The sequence below is a fragment of the Ranitomeya variabilis genome, chromosome 2 (genome assembly GCF_051348905.1).
Source record: "Ranitomeya variabilis isolate aRanVar5 chromosome 2, aRanVar5.hap1, whole genome shotgun sequence".
In the NCBI taxonomy this organism is placed as follows: domain Eukaryota; kingdom Metazoa; phylum Chordata; class Amphibia; order Anura; family Dendrobatidae; genus Ranitomeya; species Ranitomeya variabilis.
In genome coordinates this window covers 886,433,856-886,454,266 of record NC_135233.1, presented here as the reverse complement: position 1 = coordinate 886,454,266, position 20,411 = coordinate 886,433,856, and the positions used below count along the sequence as shown (strand labels likewise).

Below are 20,411 nucleotides of genomic sequence, written 5' to 3'. Positions count from 1 at the left end.
GAGTAATGAACCAGGCAGGGAGTTTTTAAAAGCCTCAGGTATCTTTTGCATGTGTTTAGAGTTAATTAGTTGATTCAGAAGATTAGGGTAATAGGTCGTTTAGAGAACCTTTTCTTGATATGCTAATTTATTGAGACAGGTTTTTTGGTTATCAGGAGTTGTATGCCAAAATCATCAGTATTAAAACAATAAAAGACCTGACAAATTTCAGTTGGTGGATAATGAATCTATAATATATGAAAGTTTAATTGTAATCATTACATTATGGTAAATAATGAAATTTAACACTATATGCTAATTTTTTGAGAAGGACCTGTACACATAATAGACAGGTCATGTGACTGACAGCTGCCGTATTTCCTATATGGTACATTTGTTGCTCTTGTAGTTTGTCTGCTTATTAATCAGATTTTTATTTTTGAAGGACAATACCAGACTTGTGTGTCTTTTAGGGCGAGTTTCATGTGTCAAGTTGTGTGTGTTGAGTTGCATGTGGCGACATGCATGTAGCGACTTTTGTGAGATGAGTTTTGTGTGGCGACATGCGTGTAGCAACATTTTGTGTGTCGAGTTGCATGTGACAGGTTAGTGTAGCAAGTTGTGTGCAGCAAGATTTGCGCATGGCGAGTTTTGCGCGTGGCGAGTTTTATGTGTGGTGCGTTTTGAGTATGTGCAAGTTTTGTGTGAGGCAACTTTTGCATGTGGTGCAACTTTTGTACATGTGGCAATTTTTCTGCGTGTGGCAATTTTTCTGCGTGTGCAAGTTTTGCGTGTGGCGAGTTTTCCATGAGGTGAGTTTTGGACGTGTGGCGAGTTTTGCATGTGGAGAGTTTTGCGCGTGGCGAGTTTTGTGCGGCGAGTTTTGTGTTTCTACTTTTATGTGGCGAGGTTGGTGTATGTGTGGTGAAATGTGCGCTGAGGGTGGTATATGTGTTCGAGCACGTGGTAGTGTGTGGCGCATTTTGTGTGTGTGTTCATATCCCCGTGGTGGTGTGGTGATTATTCCATGTTGGGGCCCCACCTTAGCAACTGTACAGTATATACTCTTTGGCGCCATCGCTGTCATTCTTTAAGTCCCCCTTGTTCACATCTGGCAGCTGTTAATTTGCCTCCAACACTTTTCCTTTCATTTTTTCCCCATTATGTAGATAGGGGCAAAATTGTTTGGTGAATTGGAAAGCGCGGGGTTAAAATTTCACCTCACAACATAGCTTTGACGCTCTCGGGGTCCAGACGTGTGACTGTGCAAAATTTTGTGCCTGTAGCTGCGACGCCTCCAACACTTTTCCTTTCACTTTTTCCCCATTATGTAGATAGGGGCAAAATTGTTTGGTGAATTGGAAAGCGCGGGGTTAAAATTTCACCTCACAACATAGCCTATGACGCTCTCGGGGTCCAGACGTGTGACTGTGCAAAATTTTGTGGCTGTAGCTGCGACGGTTCAGATGCCAATCCCAGACATACACACATACATACATACATACATACACACATTCAGCTTTATATATTAGATTTACAATTTTTTTAAAACTTTTCTTTTTACCTTTCTACCTTGTCCCAGGATGGGGCATCAACTTTCCCTGCCCTGATCGTTGATCTAATACTCTGCAATGTTTTTGCATTGCAGGGCATTAGATCAGGTGATTAGATCAGTACACACACATGTTCTGAGTAAGAACTTACAGGCCACCATACCTTGGTGATCACTGTACTTTAATGACCCTGCCACCATCTTTCTGCTTAGGGTCACCTTGTGCCAATCAGAGTAGAGAAGGAGCTTCCTCCCTCTGCAACCCGATTGATGTGGCTGTCACTATCGACACTGTCACCAAAGGGGTTAAGCTCCCGTGATCAGCATTCGTGGGAGTTGATGCAGTGCGTCAAGTTTCATATAGCGTTGACACCCACTTTTGATGGCTCAAAGTGAGCCCGCATGATCGTCACGCAATACATGTATGGCGGTTTGCTGGATCGCACCTTCCACAGCACCGTACATGTACAGCGGATGTCGTGAAAGAGTTAATAGCCAGATCCAGTGTTAGGGGCAGGCAAACCAGGCATTTGCCTAGGGCCGCCACTCACACAGGGGCTCCCAGTCAGTGGCATGCTGCTAATAGCGAAAGACCATGTGGCCGCTATGGGGCACGTGAGTCGGGGGGCCCGATGCCAGCACTGGCTTCAGTCCCCCACCCAACCTGAATCGTGCATTCCACTGTATCAGCATCATAGATGCAGATACAGTTAGATGCAATGAGGGAGGAGAGCGTGTCAGGTGACGCTCCTGAGGGCCATCCTCCACCTCTTCTGCGACGTGCCAGCATATACGCGCACCACTCCTGGAGGACACTAGAAGTGGATCATGACAGGTAAGTATGAAATTTTCTTACATTTTTTTAATAAAATTAAATGGGCTTGGGGGGAAGCAACAAACAGGCTCTCCATGCATGTGTTGTGAATGTCACACAGCCGTGACACATGCAGCTGCGGCACCGGACAGCTGATCCCTCTGCAGCTTATTCGGTAAGCGCTATAGCTTGCCGAATCAGGAAGGAGCCGAACAAATTCACTCATCTCTATTCTTTATGTGGTGATCTGATTAGGTATTCAAAATGCAGACTGGTCACTGATCCCTCACTGACCTGTCCCCTAGTCTGCATAATGAATACCTGTACATACTGAAGAAAAAAAAACCTTCAGCAGGTTGGCGCCAGCCATGGCACCTGCCCTGCAACATACTCGCATGTTTAATGTGTAGGTACTACATGTGGTTGAGCTTTTTAAAGTGAAGCCCGCCATGCCTTTTCAGTAGCAGCAGTTGGTGTATATAGAGGTGATCCGATAGCTGCTAATGTTCAGGCACCGGCGACACCATCTTGCTAGAGAAAAAAAAATCCTCCTCCAAGATGACACTGTCCGCACCGGCGCGGTAGCAGTTTTTGCCATCAGGGTGTGTAGGAGGGGGAAAAAACAAAACAGAGAAGGATAGGGAATTACCACGCTTACAAACCAAACAACAGTCACTAATAACTCTTCCAGCTCCCCTTCTCATACCAACTCCATTCCCTCCGTTAGCAATGCAGCAAAATCTAGCTCTGAGGAGGATTAGTAGCAGAGCCCAGATTATATAGGGGAAAGGAGTGGCTAAGGCTACTTTCACACTTGCGTCGTGTGACGCATGTCGCAATGCGCCGTTTTGGAGAAAAAATGCATCCTGCAAAGTTGCCCGCAGGATGCGTTTTTCTCCATACACTTGCATTAGAGACGCATTGCGACGTTGTACGACGGATGCGTCGTGTTTTGGCGGACCGTCAGCACAAAAAAAGTTCCATGTAATGTTTTTTGTGCGTCGTGTCCACCATTTTCGACCGCGCATGCGCGCCGAAACTCCGCCCCCTCCTCCCCGGACATTACAATGGGGCAGCGGATGCATTGAAAAACTGCATCCACTGCCCCCATTGTGCATTTATTTCACAATGTGCGTCGGTACGCCGGGCCGACGCTAGTGTGAAAGTAGCCTAACCGAGCACAGCTGAGCACAGGGAGTCCCAACATGTCTGATTAACCCCTGTTCTGCCAGAAGAAATACACACATTATATGACGGAGAAGTGCTTCTTCTCAGCACCGGAGTAGGAGCAATCAGAATCTGTGGTCCTCTGGCTCCACTCTGTTGCGGTAACCCTGTGACAGTAGCCCCTCTTCTATGAGGGACCTTCGGAACCTCAGGACCAGGTTTATTAGGGTGTGCCACATGAAAAGCCTGGACCAGTCTCGCCGTGTGAACGTCAGATGCTGGTACCCACATCCTGTCTTCAGGACCGTACCCCCTCCAATGTACCAGATACTGAAGCAACGACGGATGAGACGAGAGTCCAAGATTTTCGCAATCTGGAACTCTAGTTTTTAATTTTTCCTGACAACGATTATTTACAGCTAATTCGGTCAACAGTAAGTAGGTAACTGCAGCACCCCAGAGTCCTGGTTGCTGCAGTAATGTCGCTCTTTCACCAGGGGGAGTGATATTACGTCTGATGGTACTAAAGGAGTTCACCTTCCCAGGTATCACAAGTTACACATTACACCTCACACTCCAGTCCACCAGGGGGAGCCTTGCTTCTATCTATTAGGGCACTCCTCACACATGGGTAAAATTGGTGGGTTGGATAGAAAGTTAGTCAGAAGCTGACTGGGCTTGGCCCAGGCAACACCTGTCAGGCAGACAGGGGGGGAAAAGGAGGAACATCTGAGCTGCAGAGGGCCCTTGTCAGGGGTGGGATCCTGACAGAGGCCTAGCACGAGATAAAAAGCTACGGAGCTGCACCTGCCCCTACGTGCAGCAGCATCCTAAGAAAGGACAAGAAAGGAATTGTATTGTGGAGAGTGAGAAACGAAGTCACAGCACAAGGAGATAATACCGGGAGGAGTTCTGCCCCAAGATCGGCAGCCTCCTTCTGAGGCGCGTAGCCGGTGGCCGGAACACCGAGGGAGTAATTGACTCTACGCATTACTTCAGAGACCGGCAGGACAGTCAATTCCAAGTTGGCTGCCCGACCTTAATACCTAAGAAGACACGGTGGCAAATTGTGGGGGTCGTGGCGTCTCTAGGGTCCCTACAAACAAGCCCCAGGCTATCCCAGTCATACGGGTTGTCCTATCCATACCATCTGGGGGACAGAGAGAGAGAGAACATCAGAAACATCTACGAGAGTTGTGAGGACTATCCCGTGGTGCTCAGCAGGGAGGTACGACAGCACACAGGCGCTAGTAGGAAGGCTACTGATTTCCACCTGGTTAAGAGAACTCTGGATATGCATTCGGACCAGCCAGACTCTGCCTGCCCTGTGAACGGTACTCTGGACTGTGGACGCTGAAGTCTTCAGTAAAAGGTAAAGAGACTGCAACCTTTGTGTCCTCGTTATTCATTGCGCCTTACATCGTCCACCATCACTACCTACACTTCTGGGAAGCCCTGGGGACATACTTCACCTGTGAGAAGGTATACCATCTAGCTGCCATTCCATCACCCCAGCGGACCCCTAAGCACCGTCAGTCACCCTGACCGAGTACCACAGGTGGCGTCACGAACACCAGACAAACTTCACCTTTAATTGGATGCCCCTCGGAAGGTCCACGGGCCGTGTCGGGCCACCGTGACATCCTCAGAACCGAGAGAGATAGACCCGGTACCGAGTACCCCATTGCCCTTACACGTGGGGCGCTCCATAACCAAGTCCTCTTGATTTTCAGACACAAAACACCTGAGATACCGTATATACTCGAGTATAAGCCGACCCGAGTATAAGCCGACCCCCCTAATTTTGCCACAAAAAACTGGAAAAACTTATTGACTCGAGTATAAGCCTAGGGTGGAAAATGCAGCAGGTACCGGTGAATTTCAAAATTAAAAATAGATACTCAATACCGTTCATTATGGCCCCATAGATGCTCCACATAAAGCTGTGCCACATATAATGCTCTGCACCGTTCATTATGGCCCCATAGATACTCCACATAAAGCTGTGCCATATATACAATGCTCTGCACCGTTGCCCCATAGCTGTGCCATATATATAATGCTCTGCACCATTGCCCCATAGCTGTGCCATATAGTGCTCTGCACCGTTGCCCCATAGATAGCTGTGCCATATAGTGCTCTGCACCGTTGCCCCATAGCTGCCATATAGTGTTCTGCACCGTTGCCCCATAGCTGTGCCATATAGTGCTCTGCACCGTTGCCCCATAGCTGTGCCATATAGTGCTCTGCACCGTTGCCCCATAGCTGTGCCATATAGTGCTCTGCACCATTGCCCCATAGCTGTGCCATATAGTGCTCTGCACCGTTGCCCCATAGATAGCTGTGCCATATAGTGCTCTGCACCGTTGCCCCATAGCTGCCATATAGTGTTCTGCACCGTTGCCCCATAGCTGTGCCATATAGTGCTCTGCACCGTTGCCCCATAGCTGTGCCATATAGTGCTCTGCACCGTTGCCCCATAGCTGTGCCATATAGTGCTCTGCACCGTTGCCCCATAGCTGTGCCATATAGTGCTCTGCACCGTTGCCCCATAGATAGCTGTGCCATATAGTGCTCTGCACCGTTGCCCCATAGCTGTGCCATATAGTGCTCTGCACCGTCCATTATTGCCCCATTGCTGCTGCTGCTGCAATAAAAAAAAAAAAAACACATACTCACCTGTCTTGCTTGCAGCTCCTCGGCGCCATCTTCCCGGCGTCTCTCCGCACTGACTGATCAGGCAGAGGGCGGCGCGCACACTATATGCGTCATCGCGCCCTCTGCCTGAACAGTCAGAGCGGAGAGACGCCGGGAAGATGGCGCGACGCCCGGCGTGTGGAACGAGGACAGGTGACTATGAGATACTTACCTGCTCCCGGCGTCCCGCTCCTTCCCCCGGACAGCTGGTCTTCGGTGCCGCAGCCTCTTCCTCTATCAGCGGTCACCGTCACCGCTGATTAGAGAAATGAATTATGCGGCTCCGCCCCTATGGGAGGTGGAGCCGCCTATTCATTTCTCTAATGAGCGGTCCCACGTGACCGCTGAATAGGGGAAGAGCTGCTGCACCCGGAGACCGTGTGACAGGCAGGGGGAGCGTCAGGAGCACCGGGACTAGGTGAGGTGAGTATATGACAGTCCTCACCCGCCGACCCCACCACCGATCATGACTCGAGTATAAGCCGAGAGGGGCACTTTCAGCCCAAAAATTTGGGCTGAAAATCTCGGCTTATACTCGAGTATATACGGTACATCTCTAGATTCTGGTTAACCCATTTAGTCTACCCGATAGACTGCGGAAGAAAAGGACAAATGGATCCCCAGACGGGTGCAAAATGCCCTCCAAAATTTGGAGACAAACTACACCTCTCGATCAGAAACAATATCTGTCAGGATCCCATGCAATCTAATTATCTCCCTGACGAAATAATGGTAAAGCGATAAAATGAGACATTGTACTGAACCTATCCACCACCACAAGAATTACAGCATTCCCACACATCTTATATAATAAGCCTGGTATATACACTACATACATCCTAAATAATAAGCCTGGTATATACATTACACATATTCTATATAATAAGCCTGGTATATACACTACACATATCAGATAACAGCAGGAGGACAAAAAGAGCAAACTGATTATATCTAAAAGATATAATATAATTTTATTATATCATAGAAAAGGTAAAATGTCACAATAATATATAGAACACCAAAAAACAATGCAGACTGTTATGAACCCCACCCACACCTATCCCCACCCCACATATACACTTCAGTCCCTGGAAAAATAAATAAATAAAGGTCCAAAGACCGTAACTCAGGGAAAAGATAGTGAGTCCAAACATGGACGTCAGGGAAGCAGCATGCATGAACCAGATGATCGGGAATAAAGTTACACCTGTCTATCTAACATCTAAGGTGCAATAGTGCATGGCAAGAAATGCAGCGCTTACCAACAGATGAGTGGAAACAAGGAGGGGGGTGGATGGAGGGACCATCTCCCTGCTCCATAATCCCCTCCAGTCACCGCTCACACACGGTTAATGGCAGCGGTAACGGGCTGCGGTGTAACGCACTCCGTTACCGCTGCTATTAACCCTTTGTGTCCCCAACTACCATATATACTCAAGTATAAGCCGAGAGTTTCAGCCCAAATTTTTGGGCTGAAACTGCCCCTCTCGGCTTATACTCGAGTCATGGTCGGCGGGTGAGGGGGAGAGAGGACTGTCGCATACTCACCTGCTCCTGGCGCTCCTAACGCTGTCCCAGCCTGTCCCATGGTCTCCCGCGCTGCAGCTCTTCCTCTGTTCAGCGGTCACGTGGTACCTGCATGGAGCATTATATGGGACATCTATGGGGCCATAACTGCATGGAGCATTATATGGGGCATCTATGGGGCCATAACTGCATGGAGCATTATATGGGGCATCTATGGGGCCATAACTGCATGGAGCATACTACGTGGCTGGGCAATATACTACGTGGCTGTGCAATATACTACGTGACTGGGCAATACACTACGTGGCTGGGCAATATACTACGTGACTGGCCAATATACTACGTGACTGGGCAATATACTACGTGGACATGCATATACTAGAATACCCGATGCGTTAGAATCGGGCCACCATCTAGTCCTATATAATAAGCCTGGCATATACACTACACACATTCTATATAATACTCCTGGTATATACACTACACATATCCTATATAATAAGCTTGGTATATACACTACACACATCCTATATAATAAGCCTGGTATATACACTACACATATCCTATATAATGAGCCTGGTATATACACTACACATATCCCATATAATAAGCCTGGTATATACACTACACACATCCTATATAATACTTCTGGTATATACACTACACATATCCTATATAATAAGCCTGGTATATACACTATACATATCCCATATAATAAGCCTGGTATATACACTACACATATCCTACATAATACTCCTGGTATATACACTACACATATCCTACGTAATACTCCTGGTATATACACTACACATATCCCATATAATAAGCCTGGTATATACACTACACATATCCTATATAATAAGCCTGGTATATACACTACACATATCCTATATAATAAGCCTGGTATATACACTATACATATCCCATATAATAAGCCTGGTATATACACTACACATCCTATATAATAAGCCTGGTATATACACTATACATATCCCATAGAATAAGCCTGGTATATACACTATACATATCCCATATAATAAGCCTGGTATATACACTACACACATCCTATATAATAAGCCTGGTATATACACTATACATATCCCATATAATAAGCCTGGTATATACACTACACACATCCCATATAATAAACCTGGTATATACACTACACACATCCCATATAATAAGCCTGGCATATACACTATACATATCCCATATAATAAGCCTGGTATATACACTACACACATCCTATATAATAAGCCTGGTATATACACTATATATATCCTAAATAATACTCCTGGTATATACACTACACATATCCCATATAATAAGCCTGGTATATACACTACACATCCTATATAATAAGCCTGGTATACACAATACACATCCTATATAATAAGCCTGATATATACACTACACTTATCCCATATAATAAGCCTGGTATATACACTACACATATCCCATATAATAAGCCCGGTATATACACTGCACATATCCCATATAATAAGCCTGGTATATACACTACACATCCTATATAATAAGCCTGGTATATACACTACACATCCTATATAATAAGCCTGATATATACACTACACATATCCCATATAATAAGCCTGGTATATACACTACACATATCCCATATAATAAGCCTGGTACATACACTACACATCCTATATAATAAGCCTGATATATACACTACACATATCCCATATAATAAGCCTGGTATATACACTACACATATCCCATATAATAAGCCTGGTATATACACTACACATATCCCATATAATAAGCCTGGTATATACACTACACATATTCCATACAATAAGCCTGGTATATACACTACCCATATCCCATATAATAAGCCTGGTATATACACTATACATATCCCATATAATAAGCCTGGTATATACACTACACATATCCCATATAATAAGCCCGGTATATACACTGCACATATCCCATATAATAAGCCTGGTATATACACTACACATCCTATATAATAAGCCTGGTATACACAATACACATCCTATATAATAAGCCTGATATATACAGTACACATATCCCATATAATAAGCCTGGTATATACACTACACGTATTCCATATAATAAGCCTGGTATATACACTACACATATCCCATATAATAAGCCTGGTATATACACTATACATATCCCATATAATAAGCCTGGTATATACACTACACATATCCCATATAATAAGCCTGGTATATACACTACACATCTTATATAATAAGCCTGGGATATACACTACACATATCCTATATAATAAGCTTGGTATATACACTACACACATCCTATATAATAAGCCTGATATATACACTACACATATCCCATATAATAAGCCTGGTATATACACTACACATATCCCATATAATAAGCCTGGTATATACACTACACATCCTATATAATAAGCCTGGTATATACACTACACACATCCCATATAATAAGCCTGGTATATACACTACACATATCCTATATAATAAGCCTGGTATATACACTACACATCCTATATAATAAGCCTGGTATATACACTACACACATCCCATATAATAAGCCTGGTATATACACTACACACATCCCATATAATAAGCCTGGTATATACACTACACATATCCCATATAATAAGCCTGGTATATACACTACACATATCCCATATAATAAGCCTGGTATATACACTACACACATCCCATATAATAAGCCTGGTATATACACTACACATATCCTATATAATAAGCCCGGTATATACACTACACATATACCATATAATAAGCCTGGTATATACACTACACATCCTATATAATAAGCCTGGTATATACACTATACATATCCTATATAATAAGCCTGGAATATACACTATACATATCCCATATAATAAGCCTGGTATATACACTACACATATCCCATATAATAAGCCTGGTATATACACTACACATATCCCATATAATAAACCTGGTATATACACTACACATATCCTATATAATAAGCCTGGTATATACACTACACATATCCCATATAATAAGCCTGGTATATACACTACACATATCCCATATAATAAGCCTGGTATATACACTACACATATTCCATACAATAAGCCTGGTATATACACTACCCATATCCCATATAATAAGCCTGGTATATACACTATACATATCCCATATAATAAGCCTGGTATATACACTACACATATCCCATATAATAAGCCCGGTATATACACTGCACATATCCCAGATAATAAGCCTGGTATATACACTACACATCCTATATAATAAGCCTGGTATACACAATACACATCCTATATAATAAGCCTGATATATACAGTACACATATCCCATATAATAAGCCTGGTATATACACTACACGTATTCCATATAATAAGCCTGGTATATACACTACACATATCCCATATAATAAGCCTGGTATATACACTATACATATCCCATATAATAAGCCTGGTATATACACTACACATATCCCATATAATAAGCCTGGTATATACACTACACATATCCCATATAATAAGCCTGGTATATACACTACACATCTTATATAATAAGCCTGGGATATACACTACACATATCCTATATAATAAGCTTGGTATATACACTACACACATCCTATATAATAAGCCTGATATATACACTACACATATCCCATATAATAAGCCTGGTATATACACTACACATATCCCATATAATAAGCCTGGTATATACACTACACATCCTATATAATAAGCATGGTATATACACTACACACATCCCATATAATAAGCCTGGTATATACACTGCACACATCCCATATAATAAGCCTGGTATATACACTACACACATCCCATATAATAAGCCTGGTATATACACTACACATATCCCATATAATAAGCCTGGTATATACACTACACACATCCCATATAATAAGCCTGGTATATACACTACACACATCCTATATAATAAGCCCGGTATATACACTACACATATACCATATAAGCCTGGTATATACACTACACATCCTATATAATAAGCCTGGTATATACACTATACATATCCTATATAATAAGCCTGGAATATACACTATACATATCCCATATAATAAGCCTGGTATATACACTACACACATCCCATATAATAAGCCTGGTATATACACTACACATATCCCATATAATAAGCCTGGTATATACACTACACATATCCCATATAATAAGCCTGGTATATACACTACACATATCCCATATAATAAGCCTGGTATATACACTACACATCCTATATAATAAGCCTGGTATATACACTACACATATCCTATATAATAAGCCTGGAATATACACTATACATATCCCATATAATAAGCCTGGTATATACACTACACACATCCCATATAATAAGCCTGGTATATACACTACACATATCCCATATAATAGCCTGGTATATACACTACACATATCCCATATAATAAGCCTGGTATATACACTACACATCCTATATAATAAGCCTGGTATATACACTACACACATCCCATATAATAAGCCTGGTATATACACTACACATATCCTATATAATAAGCCTGGTATATACACTACACATCCTATATAATAAGCCTGGTATATACACTACACACATCCCATATAATAAGCCTGGTATATACACTACACACATCCCATATAATAAGCCTGGTATATACACTACACATATCCCATATAATAAGCCTGGTATATACACTACACATATCCCATATAATAAGCCTGGTATATACACTACACACATCCCATATAATAAGCCTGGTATATACACTACACATATCCTATATAATAAGCCCGGTATATACACTACACATATACCATATAATAAGCCTGGTATATACACTACACATCCTATATAATAAGCCTGGTATATACACTATACATATCCTATATAATAAGCCTGGAATATACACTATACATATCCCATATAATAAGCCTGGTATATACACTACACACATCCCATATAATAAGCCTGGTATATACACTACACATATCCCATATAATAAGCCTGGTATATACACTACACATATCCCATATAATAAGCCTGGTATATACACTACACATATCCTATATAATAAGCCTGGTATATACACTACACATATCCCATATAATAAGCCTGGTATATACACTACACATATCCCATATAATAAGCCTGGTATATACACTACACATATTCCATACAATAAGCCTGGTATATACACTACCCATATCCCATATAATAAGCCTGGTATATACACTATACATATCCCATATAATAAGCCTGGTATATACACTACACATATCCCATATAATAAGCCCGGTATATACACTGCACATATCCCAGATAATAAGCCTGGTATATACACTACACATCCTATATAATAAGCCTGGTATATACACTACACATATCCCATATAATAAGCCTGGTATATACACTACACATATCCCATATAATAAGCCTGGTATATACACTACACATATCCCATATAATAAGCCTGGTATATACACTACACACATCCCATATAATAAGCCTGGTATATACACTACACATATCCTATATAATAAGCCCGGTATATACACTACACATATACCATATAATAAGCCTGGTATATACACTACACATCCTATATAATAAGCCTGGTATATACACTATACATATCCTATATAATAAGCCTGGTATATACACTACACATATCCCATATAATAAGCCTGGTATATACACTACACATCTTATATAATAAGCCTGGGATATACACTACACATATCCTATATAATAAGCTTGGTATATACACTACACATATCCTATATAATAAGCCTGGTATATACACTACACATATCCCATATAATAAGCCTGGTATATACACTACACATATCCCATATAATAAGCCTGGTATATACACTACACATATTCCATACAATAAGCCTGGTATATACACTACCCATATCCCATATAATAAGCCTGGTATATACACTATACATATCCCATATAATAAGCCTGGTATATACACTACACATATCCCATATAATAAGCCCGGTATATACACTGCACATATCCCAGATAATAAGCCTGGTATATACACTACACATCCTATACAATAAGCCTGGTATATACACTACACATATCCCATATAATAAGCCTGGTATATACACTACACATATCCCATATAATAAGCCTGGTATATACACTACACATCCTATATAATAAGCCTGGTATATACACTACACATATCCCATATAATAAGCCTGGTATATACACTACACATATCCCATATAATAAGCCTGGTATATACACTATACACATCCTATATAATAAGCCTGGTATATACACTACACACATCCTAGATGATACAGCCCTGGCACACAAACGTCTCCTCTCCTGTCAGACATGATGTAACCGCTCTTACCGACATGGGTGATGACCGTGGACAGCCTCTGTGTGAGCTCCTGATGTGACATCTCTTCTTGTTTCAGCCAAAAAAGCATTTCCAGTGAAAGATGCTCGGCGCCAGACCGCAATGTGCCGGTGAGCAGCGTACAAAGCCCGGGTGCCACTCCCAGCTCGCCAGGCTGACAGCCACCTGTCACTAGGCAACGCACGCTGGCAGCAGAGAGCGCAGCACACAATGGGCCGGGCTGCTGATGCTGCAATCCCCGGCCGCTGTGTGTGAGGCAGGACATGGCTGCGGCTCACACCTGCCGGGGGCTGCGGGGAGGGAGATGCTAATGGCGAGGAGCCCGGATGTACGGAGCCTGAGGGCCAGTCCTGCACACAGCAGTCATCCGTCCATGGAAGGGGTCTGGCAGGGGCTCCTCGGGGGTCACTACAAATGCATCCATTGGAATGAAATCAGCTGTCTATAAAGTATGGAATAAAACAAGTGTGAACGAGTGCAAGCTGCTGTGACTGCATATTATACCAACAAGAGAGCACAGCAGCTGAAATGTGCGCAACCCGACTACAGGCCATAGGGACTGGACTACTGCTGTGTACGATCTACTTAGTAACGGAAGGGACTCACAGTTCTATCTAATAGCTCATTTCTAGCTAGCTGTATATCACATTATCTATCTACCTTCCAAATATCTATCTCTATCTATCTCTGTATCTATCGATCGATCGATCGATCTTTCTATCTATCTATCTATCTATCTCTGTATCTATCTATCTATCTATCTATCTATCTATCTATCTATCTATCTATCTATCTATCTATCCCATATCTATCTACCTAGCTTTCTACCAAATATCTATCTATCTATCTATCTATCTATCTATCTATCTATCTCTGTATCTATCTATCTATCTATCTATCTATCTATCTATCTATCTATCTATCTATCTATCTCATATCTATCTACCTAGCTTTCTACCAAATATTTATCTATCTATCTATCTATCTATCTCTGTATCTATCTATCTATCTATCTATCTATCTATCTATCTATCTATCTATCTATCTATCTACGGTATCTAATATCTATCATCTATCTCTATGTATCTCTTATCTATATATCTATATATCACATAATTTATCTCTATTATCTATCTATCTATCATCTAGTCATTTGTTTATCCGTCTATCTGTGTAAAAAGTCAAAATGAGATGCAGAACCAGTTAAAAATGGAATAGCAGCTTTTCTTAAGCAAAGCTTCACACATGAACTCAAATGTTCATTTCTTTGAAATTGGAGTGTTGCTATTCCATTTTTATATATTTACTAGCTGAAGAGCCCAGCGTTGCCTGGGCATAGTAAATATATGTGGTTAGTTATAGCACCTCACTTCTCTTATTTTCCCATCACGCCTCTCATTTTCCCCATCACATCTTTCATTTTCTCCCTCACACCTCTCATTTTCCCCCTCACTCCTCTTATTTTCCCCCTCACTCCTCTCATTCCCCCCTAACACTTGTCATTTCGACCTCACATCTGTCATTTTCCGATCACTCCACTATTTTCCCTCACTCCTCTCATTTTGCACTCACACCTTTTCATTTTCACCTCACACCTCTCATTTTCACCTCAGTATATACATGTTTGTCATCTCCCTTATATATAGTATACACCTGTATGTCATCTCCTGTATATAGTATATACATGTATGTCATCTCCCCTGTATATAGTATATACCTGCTGTGTGTCATCTCCCCTGTATATAGTATATACCTGTATGTCATCTCCTCCTATATATAGTATATACCTGTATGTAATCTCCTCCTGTATATAGTATATACCTGTGTGTCATCTCACCTATATATAGTATATATCTGTGTGTCATCTCCTCCTGTATATAGTATATACCTGTATGTCATCTCCTCCTATACATAGTATATACCTGTATGTCATCTCCTCCTGTATATACTATATACCTGTAGGTAATCTGCTCCTGTATATAGTATATACCTGTGTGTCATCTCCTCCTGTATATAGTATATACCTGTATGTCATCTCCTCCTGTATGTAGTATGTACCTGTATGTCATCTCCTCCTCTATATAGTATATACCTGTGTGTCATCTCTCCTGTATATAGTATATATCTGTGTGTCATCTCCTCCTGTATATAGTATATACCTGTGTGTCATCTCCCCTGTAAATAGTATATACGTGTGTGTCATCTCCTCCTGTATATAGTATATATCTGTATGTCATCTCCTCCTGTATTAGACCTCGTTCACACGTTAATTGGTCAGTATTTTTACCTCAGTATTTGTAAGCTAAATTGGCAGTCTGATAAATCCCTAGCCAACAGTAAGCCCACCCCCTGGCAGTATATATTAGCTCACACATACACATAATAGACTGGTCATGTGACTGACAGCTGCCGGATTCCTATATGGTACATTTGTTACTCTTGTAGTTTGTCTGCTTATTAATCAGATTTTTATCTTTGAAGGATAATACCAGACTTGTGTGTGTTTTAGGGCGAGTTTCGTGTGTCAAGTTGTGTGTGTTGAGTTGCGTGTGGCGACATGCATGTAGCGACTTTTGTGAGATGAGTTTTGTGTGGCGACATGCGTGTAGCAACTTTTTGTGTGTCGAGTTGCATGTGACAGGTTAGTGTAGCAAGTTGTGTGCAGCAAGTTTTGCGCATGGCGAGTTTTGCGCGTGGCGAGTTTTATGTGTGGTGCCTTTTGAGTATGTGCAAGTTTTGTGTGAGGCAACTTTTGCATGTGTTGCAACTTTTGTGCATGTGGCAATTTTTGCGTGTGGCGAGTTTTCCATGAGGTGAGTTTTGCACGTGTGGCGAGTTTTGCATATGGAGAGTTTTGCGCGTGGCGAGTTTTGAGCGGCGACTTTTGTGTTTCGACTTTTATGTGGCGTGGTTGGTTTATGTGTGGTGAAATGTGCGCTGAGGGTGGTATATGTGTTCGAGCACGTGGTAGTGTGTGGCACATTTTGTGTGTGTGTTCATATCCCCGTGGTGGTGTGGTGATTATCCCATGTCGGGGCCCCACCTTAGCAACTGTACAGTATATACTCTTTGGCGCCATCGCTCTCATTCTTTAAGTCCCCCTTGTTCACATCTGGCAGCTGTTAATTTGCCTCCAACACTTTTCCTTTCATTTTTTCCCCATTATGTAGATAGGGGCAAAATTGTTTGGTGAATTGGAAAGCGCGGGGTTAAAATTTCACCTCAACATAGCCTATGACGCTCTCGGGGTCCAGACGTGTGACTGTGCAAAATTTTGTGCCTGTAGCTGCGACGCCTCCAACACTTTTCCTTTCACTTTTTCCCCATTATGTAGATAGGGGCAAAATTGTTTGGTGAATTGGAAAGCGCGGTGTTAAAATTTCACCTCACAACATAGCCTATGACGCTCTCGGGGTCCAGACGTGTGACTGTGCAAAATTTTGTGGCTGTAGCTGCGACAGTTCAGATGCCAATCCCGGACATACACACATACACACATTCAGCTTTATATATTAGATATATCTATCTGTATATATATATATACTAGCTGTACTACCCGGCTTCGCCCGGGTTAATGACTGCTGTTAGCAAAATAGAATGTGTTAACAAAAATTTATTCTGCACACAAAAACCACAAAACAAATAGATAGAAATGTAATTATTAAAAGGCAAAAACTAAGCAAATAGAAGCATTTCACAACATATATTAGCTTTGTTATACTGAGAATGTCTTTGTTGCCTATATTAACCAATCAGAGCTCAGGTTAATTAACTGTAGCAAAATAGAAGCTGAGCTGTGATTGGTTGCTATTGGCAGCCTGATAAATCCCCAGCCAACAGGAAGCCCTCCCCCCTGGCAGTATATATTAGCTCACACATACACATAATAGACAGGTCATGTGACTGACAGCTGCCGTATTTCCTATATGGTACATTTGTTGCTCTTGTAGTTTGCTTATTAATCAGATTTTTATTTTTGAAGGACAATACCAGACTTGTGTGTGTTTTAGGGCGAGTTTTATGTGTCAAGTTGTGTGTGTTGAGTTGCGTGTGGCGACATGCATGTAGCGACTTTTGTGAGATGAGTTTTGTGTGGCGACATGCGTGTAGCAACATTTTGTGTGTTGAGTTGCATGTGACAGGTTAGTGTAGCAAGTTGTGTGCAGCAAGATTTGTGCATGGCGAGTTTTGCGCGTGGCGAGTTTTATGTGTGGTGCATTTTGAGTATGTGCAAGTTTTGTGTGAGGCAACTTTTGCATGTGGTGCAACTTTTGTACATGTGGCAATTTTTCTGTGTGTGCAAGTTTTGCATGAGGTGAGTTTTCCATGAGGTGAGTTTTGCACGTGTGGCGAGTTTTGCGTGAGCCTAGTTTTGCATATGGCGAGTTTTGCATGTAGCGAGTTTTGAGTGGTGACTTTTGTGTTTCGACTTTTATGTGGCGAGGTTGGTGTGTGTGTGTGGTGAAATGTGTGCTGAGGGTGGTATATGTGTTCAAGCACGTGGTAGTGTGTGGCGCATTTTGTGTTTGTGTTCATATCCCCGTGTGTGGTGAGTATCCCATGTCGGGGCCCCACCTTAGCAACTGTACGGTATATACTCTTTGTCGCCATCGCTCTCATTCTTTAAGTCCTCATTGTTCACATCTGGCAGCTGTCAATTTTCCTCCAACACTTTTCCCTTCACTTTTTCCCCATTATGTAGATAGGAGCAAAATTGTTTGGTGAATTGGAACGCGCGGGGTTAAAATTTCACCTCACAACATAGCCTATGACGCTCTCGGGGTCCAGACGTGTGACTGTGCAAAATTTTGTGGCTGTAGCTGCGACGGTACAGATGCCAATCCCGGACATACACACATACATACATACACACATTCAGCTTTATATATTAGATATACCTGTATGTAATCTCCTGTATATAGTATATACCTGTGTGTCATCTCACCTATATATAGTATATATCTGTGTGTCATCTCCTGTATATAGTATATACCTGTATGTCATCTCCTCCTATACATAGCATATACCTGTGTCATCTCCTCCTGTATATACTATATACCTGTAGGTAATCTGCTCCTGTATATAGTATATACCTGTGTGTCATCTCCTCCTGTATATAGTATATACCTGTATGTCATCTCCTCCTGTATGTAGTATGTACCTGTATGTCATCTCCTCCTCTATATAGTATATACCTGTGTGTCATCTCTCCTGTATATAGTATATATCTGTGTGTCATCTCCTCCTGTATATAGTATATACCTGTGTGTCATCTCCCCTGTAAATAGTATATACCTGTGTGTCATCTCCTGTATATAGTATATAGCTGTATGCCATCTCCTCCTGTATTAGCCCTCGTTCACACGTTATTTGGTCAGTATTTTTACCTCAGTATTTGTAAGCTAAAATGGCAGCCTGATAAATCCCCAGCCAACAGTAAGCCCACCCCCTGGCAGTATATATTAGCTCACACATACACATAATAGACTGGTCATGTGACTGACAGCTGCCGGATTCCTATATGGTACATTTGTTGCTCTTGTAGTTTGTCTGCTTATTAATCAGATTTTTATTTTTGAAGGATACCAGACTTGTGTGTGTTTTAGGGCGAGTTTCGTGTGTCAAGTTGTGTGTGTTGAGTTGCGTGTGGCGACATGCATGTAGGGACTTTTGTGAGATGAGTTTTGTGTGGCGACATGCGTGTAGCAACTTTTTGTGTGTCGAGTTGCATGTGACAGGTTAGTGTAGCAAGTTGTGTGCAGCAAGTTTTGCGCATGGCGAGTTTTGCGCGTGGCGAGTTTTATGTGTGGTGCCTTTTGAGTATGTGCAAGTTTTGTGTGAGGCAACTTTTGCATGTGTTGCAACTTTTGTGCATGTGGCAATTTTTCTGCGTGTGGCAATTTTTCTGCGTGTGCAAGTTTTGCGTGTGGCGAGTTTTGCACGTGTGGCGAGTTTTGCATGTGGAGAGTTTTGCGCGTGGCGAGTTTTGAGCGGCGACTTTTGTGTTTCTACTTTTATGTGGCGAGGTTGGTGTATGTGTGGTGAAATGTGCACTGAGGGTGGTATATGTGTTCGAGCACGTGGTAGTGTGTGGCGCATTTTGTGTGTGTGTTCATATCCCCGTGGTGGTGTGGTGATTATCCCATGTTGGGGCCCCACCTTAGCAACTGTACAGTATATACTCTTTGGTGCCATCGCTGTCATTCTTTAAGTCCCCCTTGTTCACATCTGGCAGCTGTTAATTTGCCTCCAACACTTTTC

General features: G+C 42.1%; 1 protein-coding gene across 5 annotated transcripts in view; it reads right to left on the bottom strand.

Moving 5' to 3' along the window:
• MCF2L2 (MCF.2 cell line derived transforming sequence-like 2) overlaps nucleotides 1-14,605 on the bottom strand; it is a 508,511-nt gene extending 493,906 nt beyond the window's left edge. For 3 of the 5 annotated variants that reach the window (XM_077290425.1, XM_077290426.1, XM_077290427.1), the window contains exon 1: nucleotides 14,142-14,603. In XM_077290425.1, coding sequence (XP_077146540.1) covers nucleotides 14,142-14,415 — 274 coding nt within the window. In that variant the 5' untranslated portion in view covers nucleotides 14,416-14,603. Of the gene's footprint in view, nucleotides 1-14,141 lie in introns of all 5 variants that reach the window. The other 2 variants (XM_077290424.1, XM_077290423.1) reach the window with 2 other exon arrangements.
• Nucleotides 14,606-20,411: the final 5,806 nt, after the last annotated feature.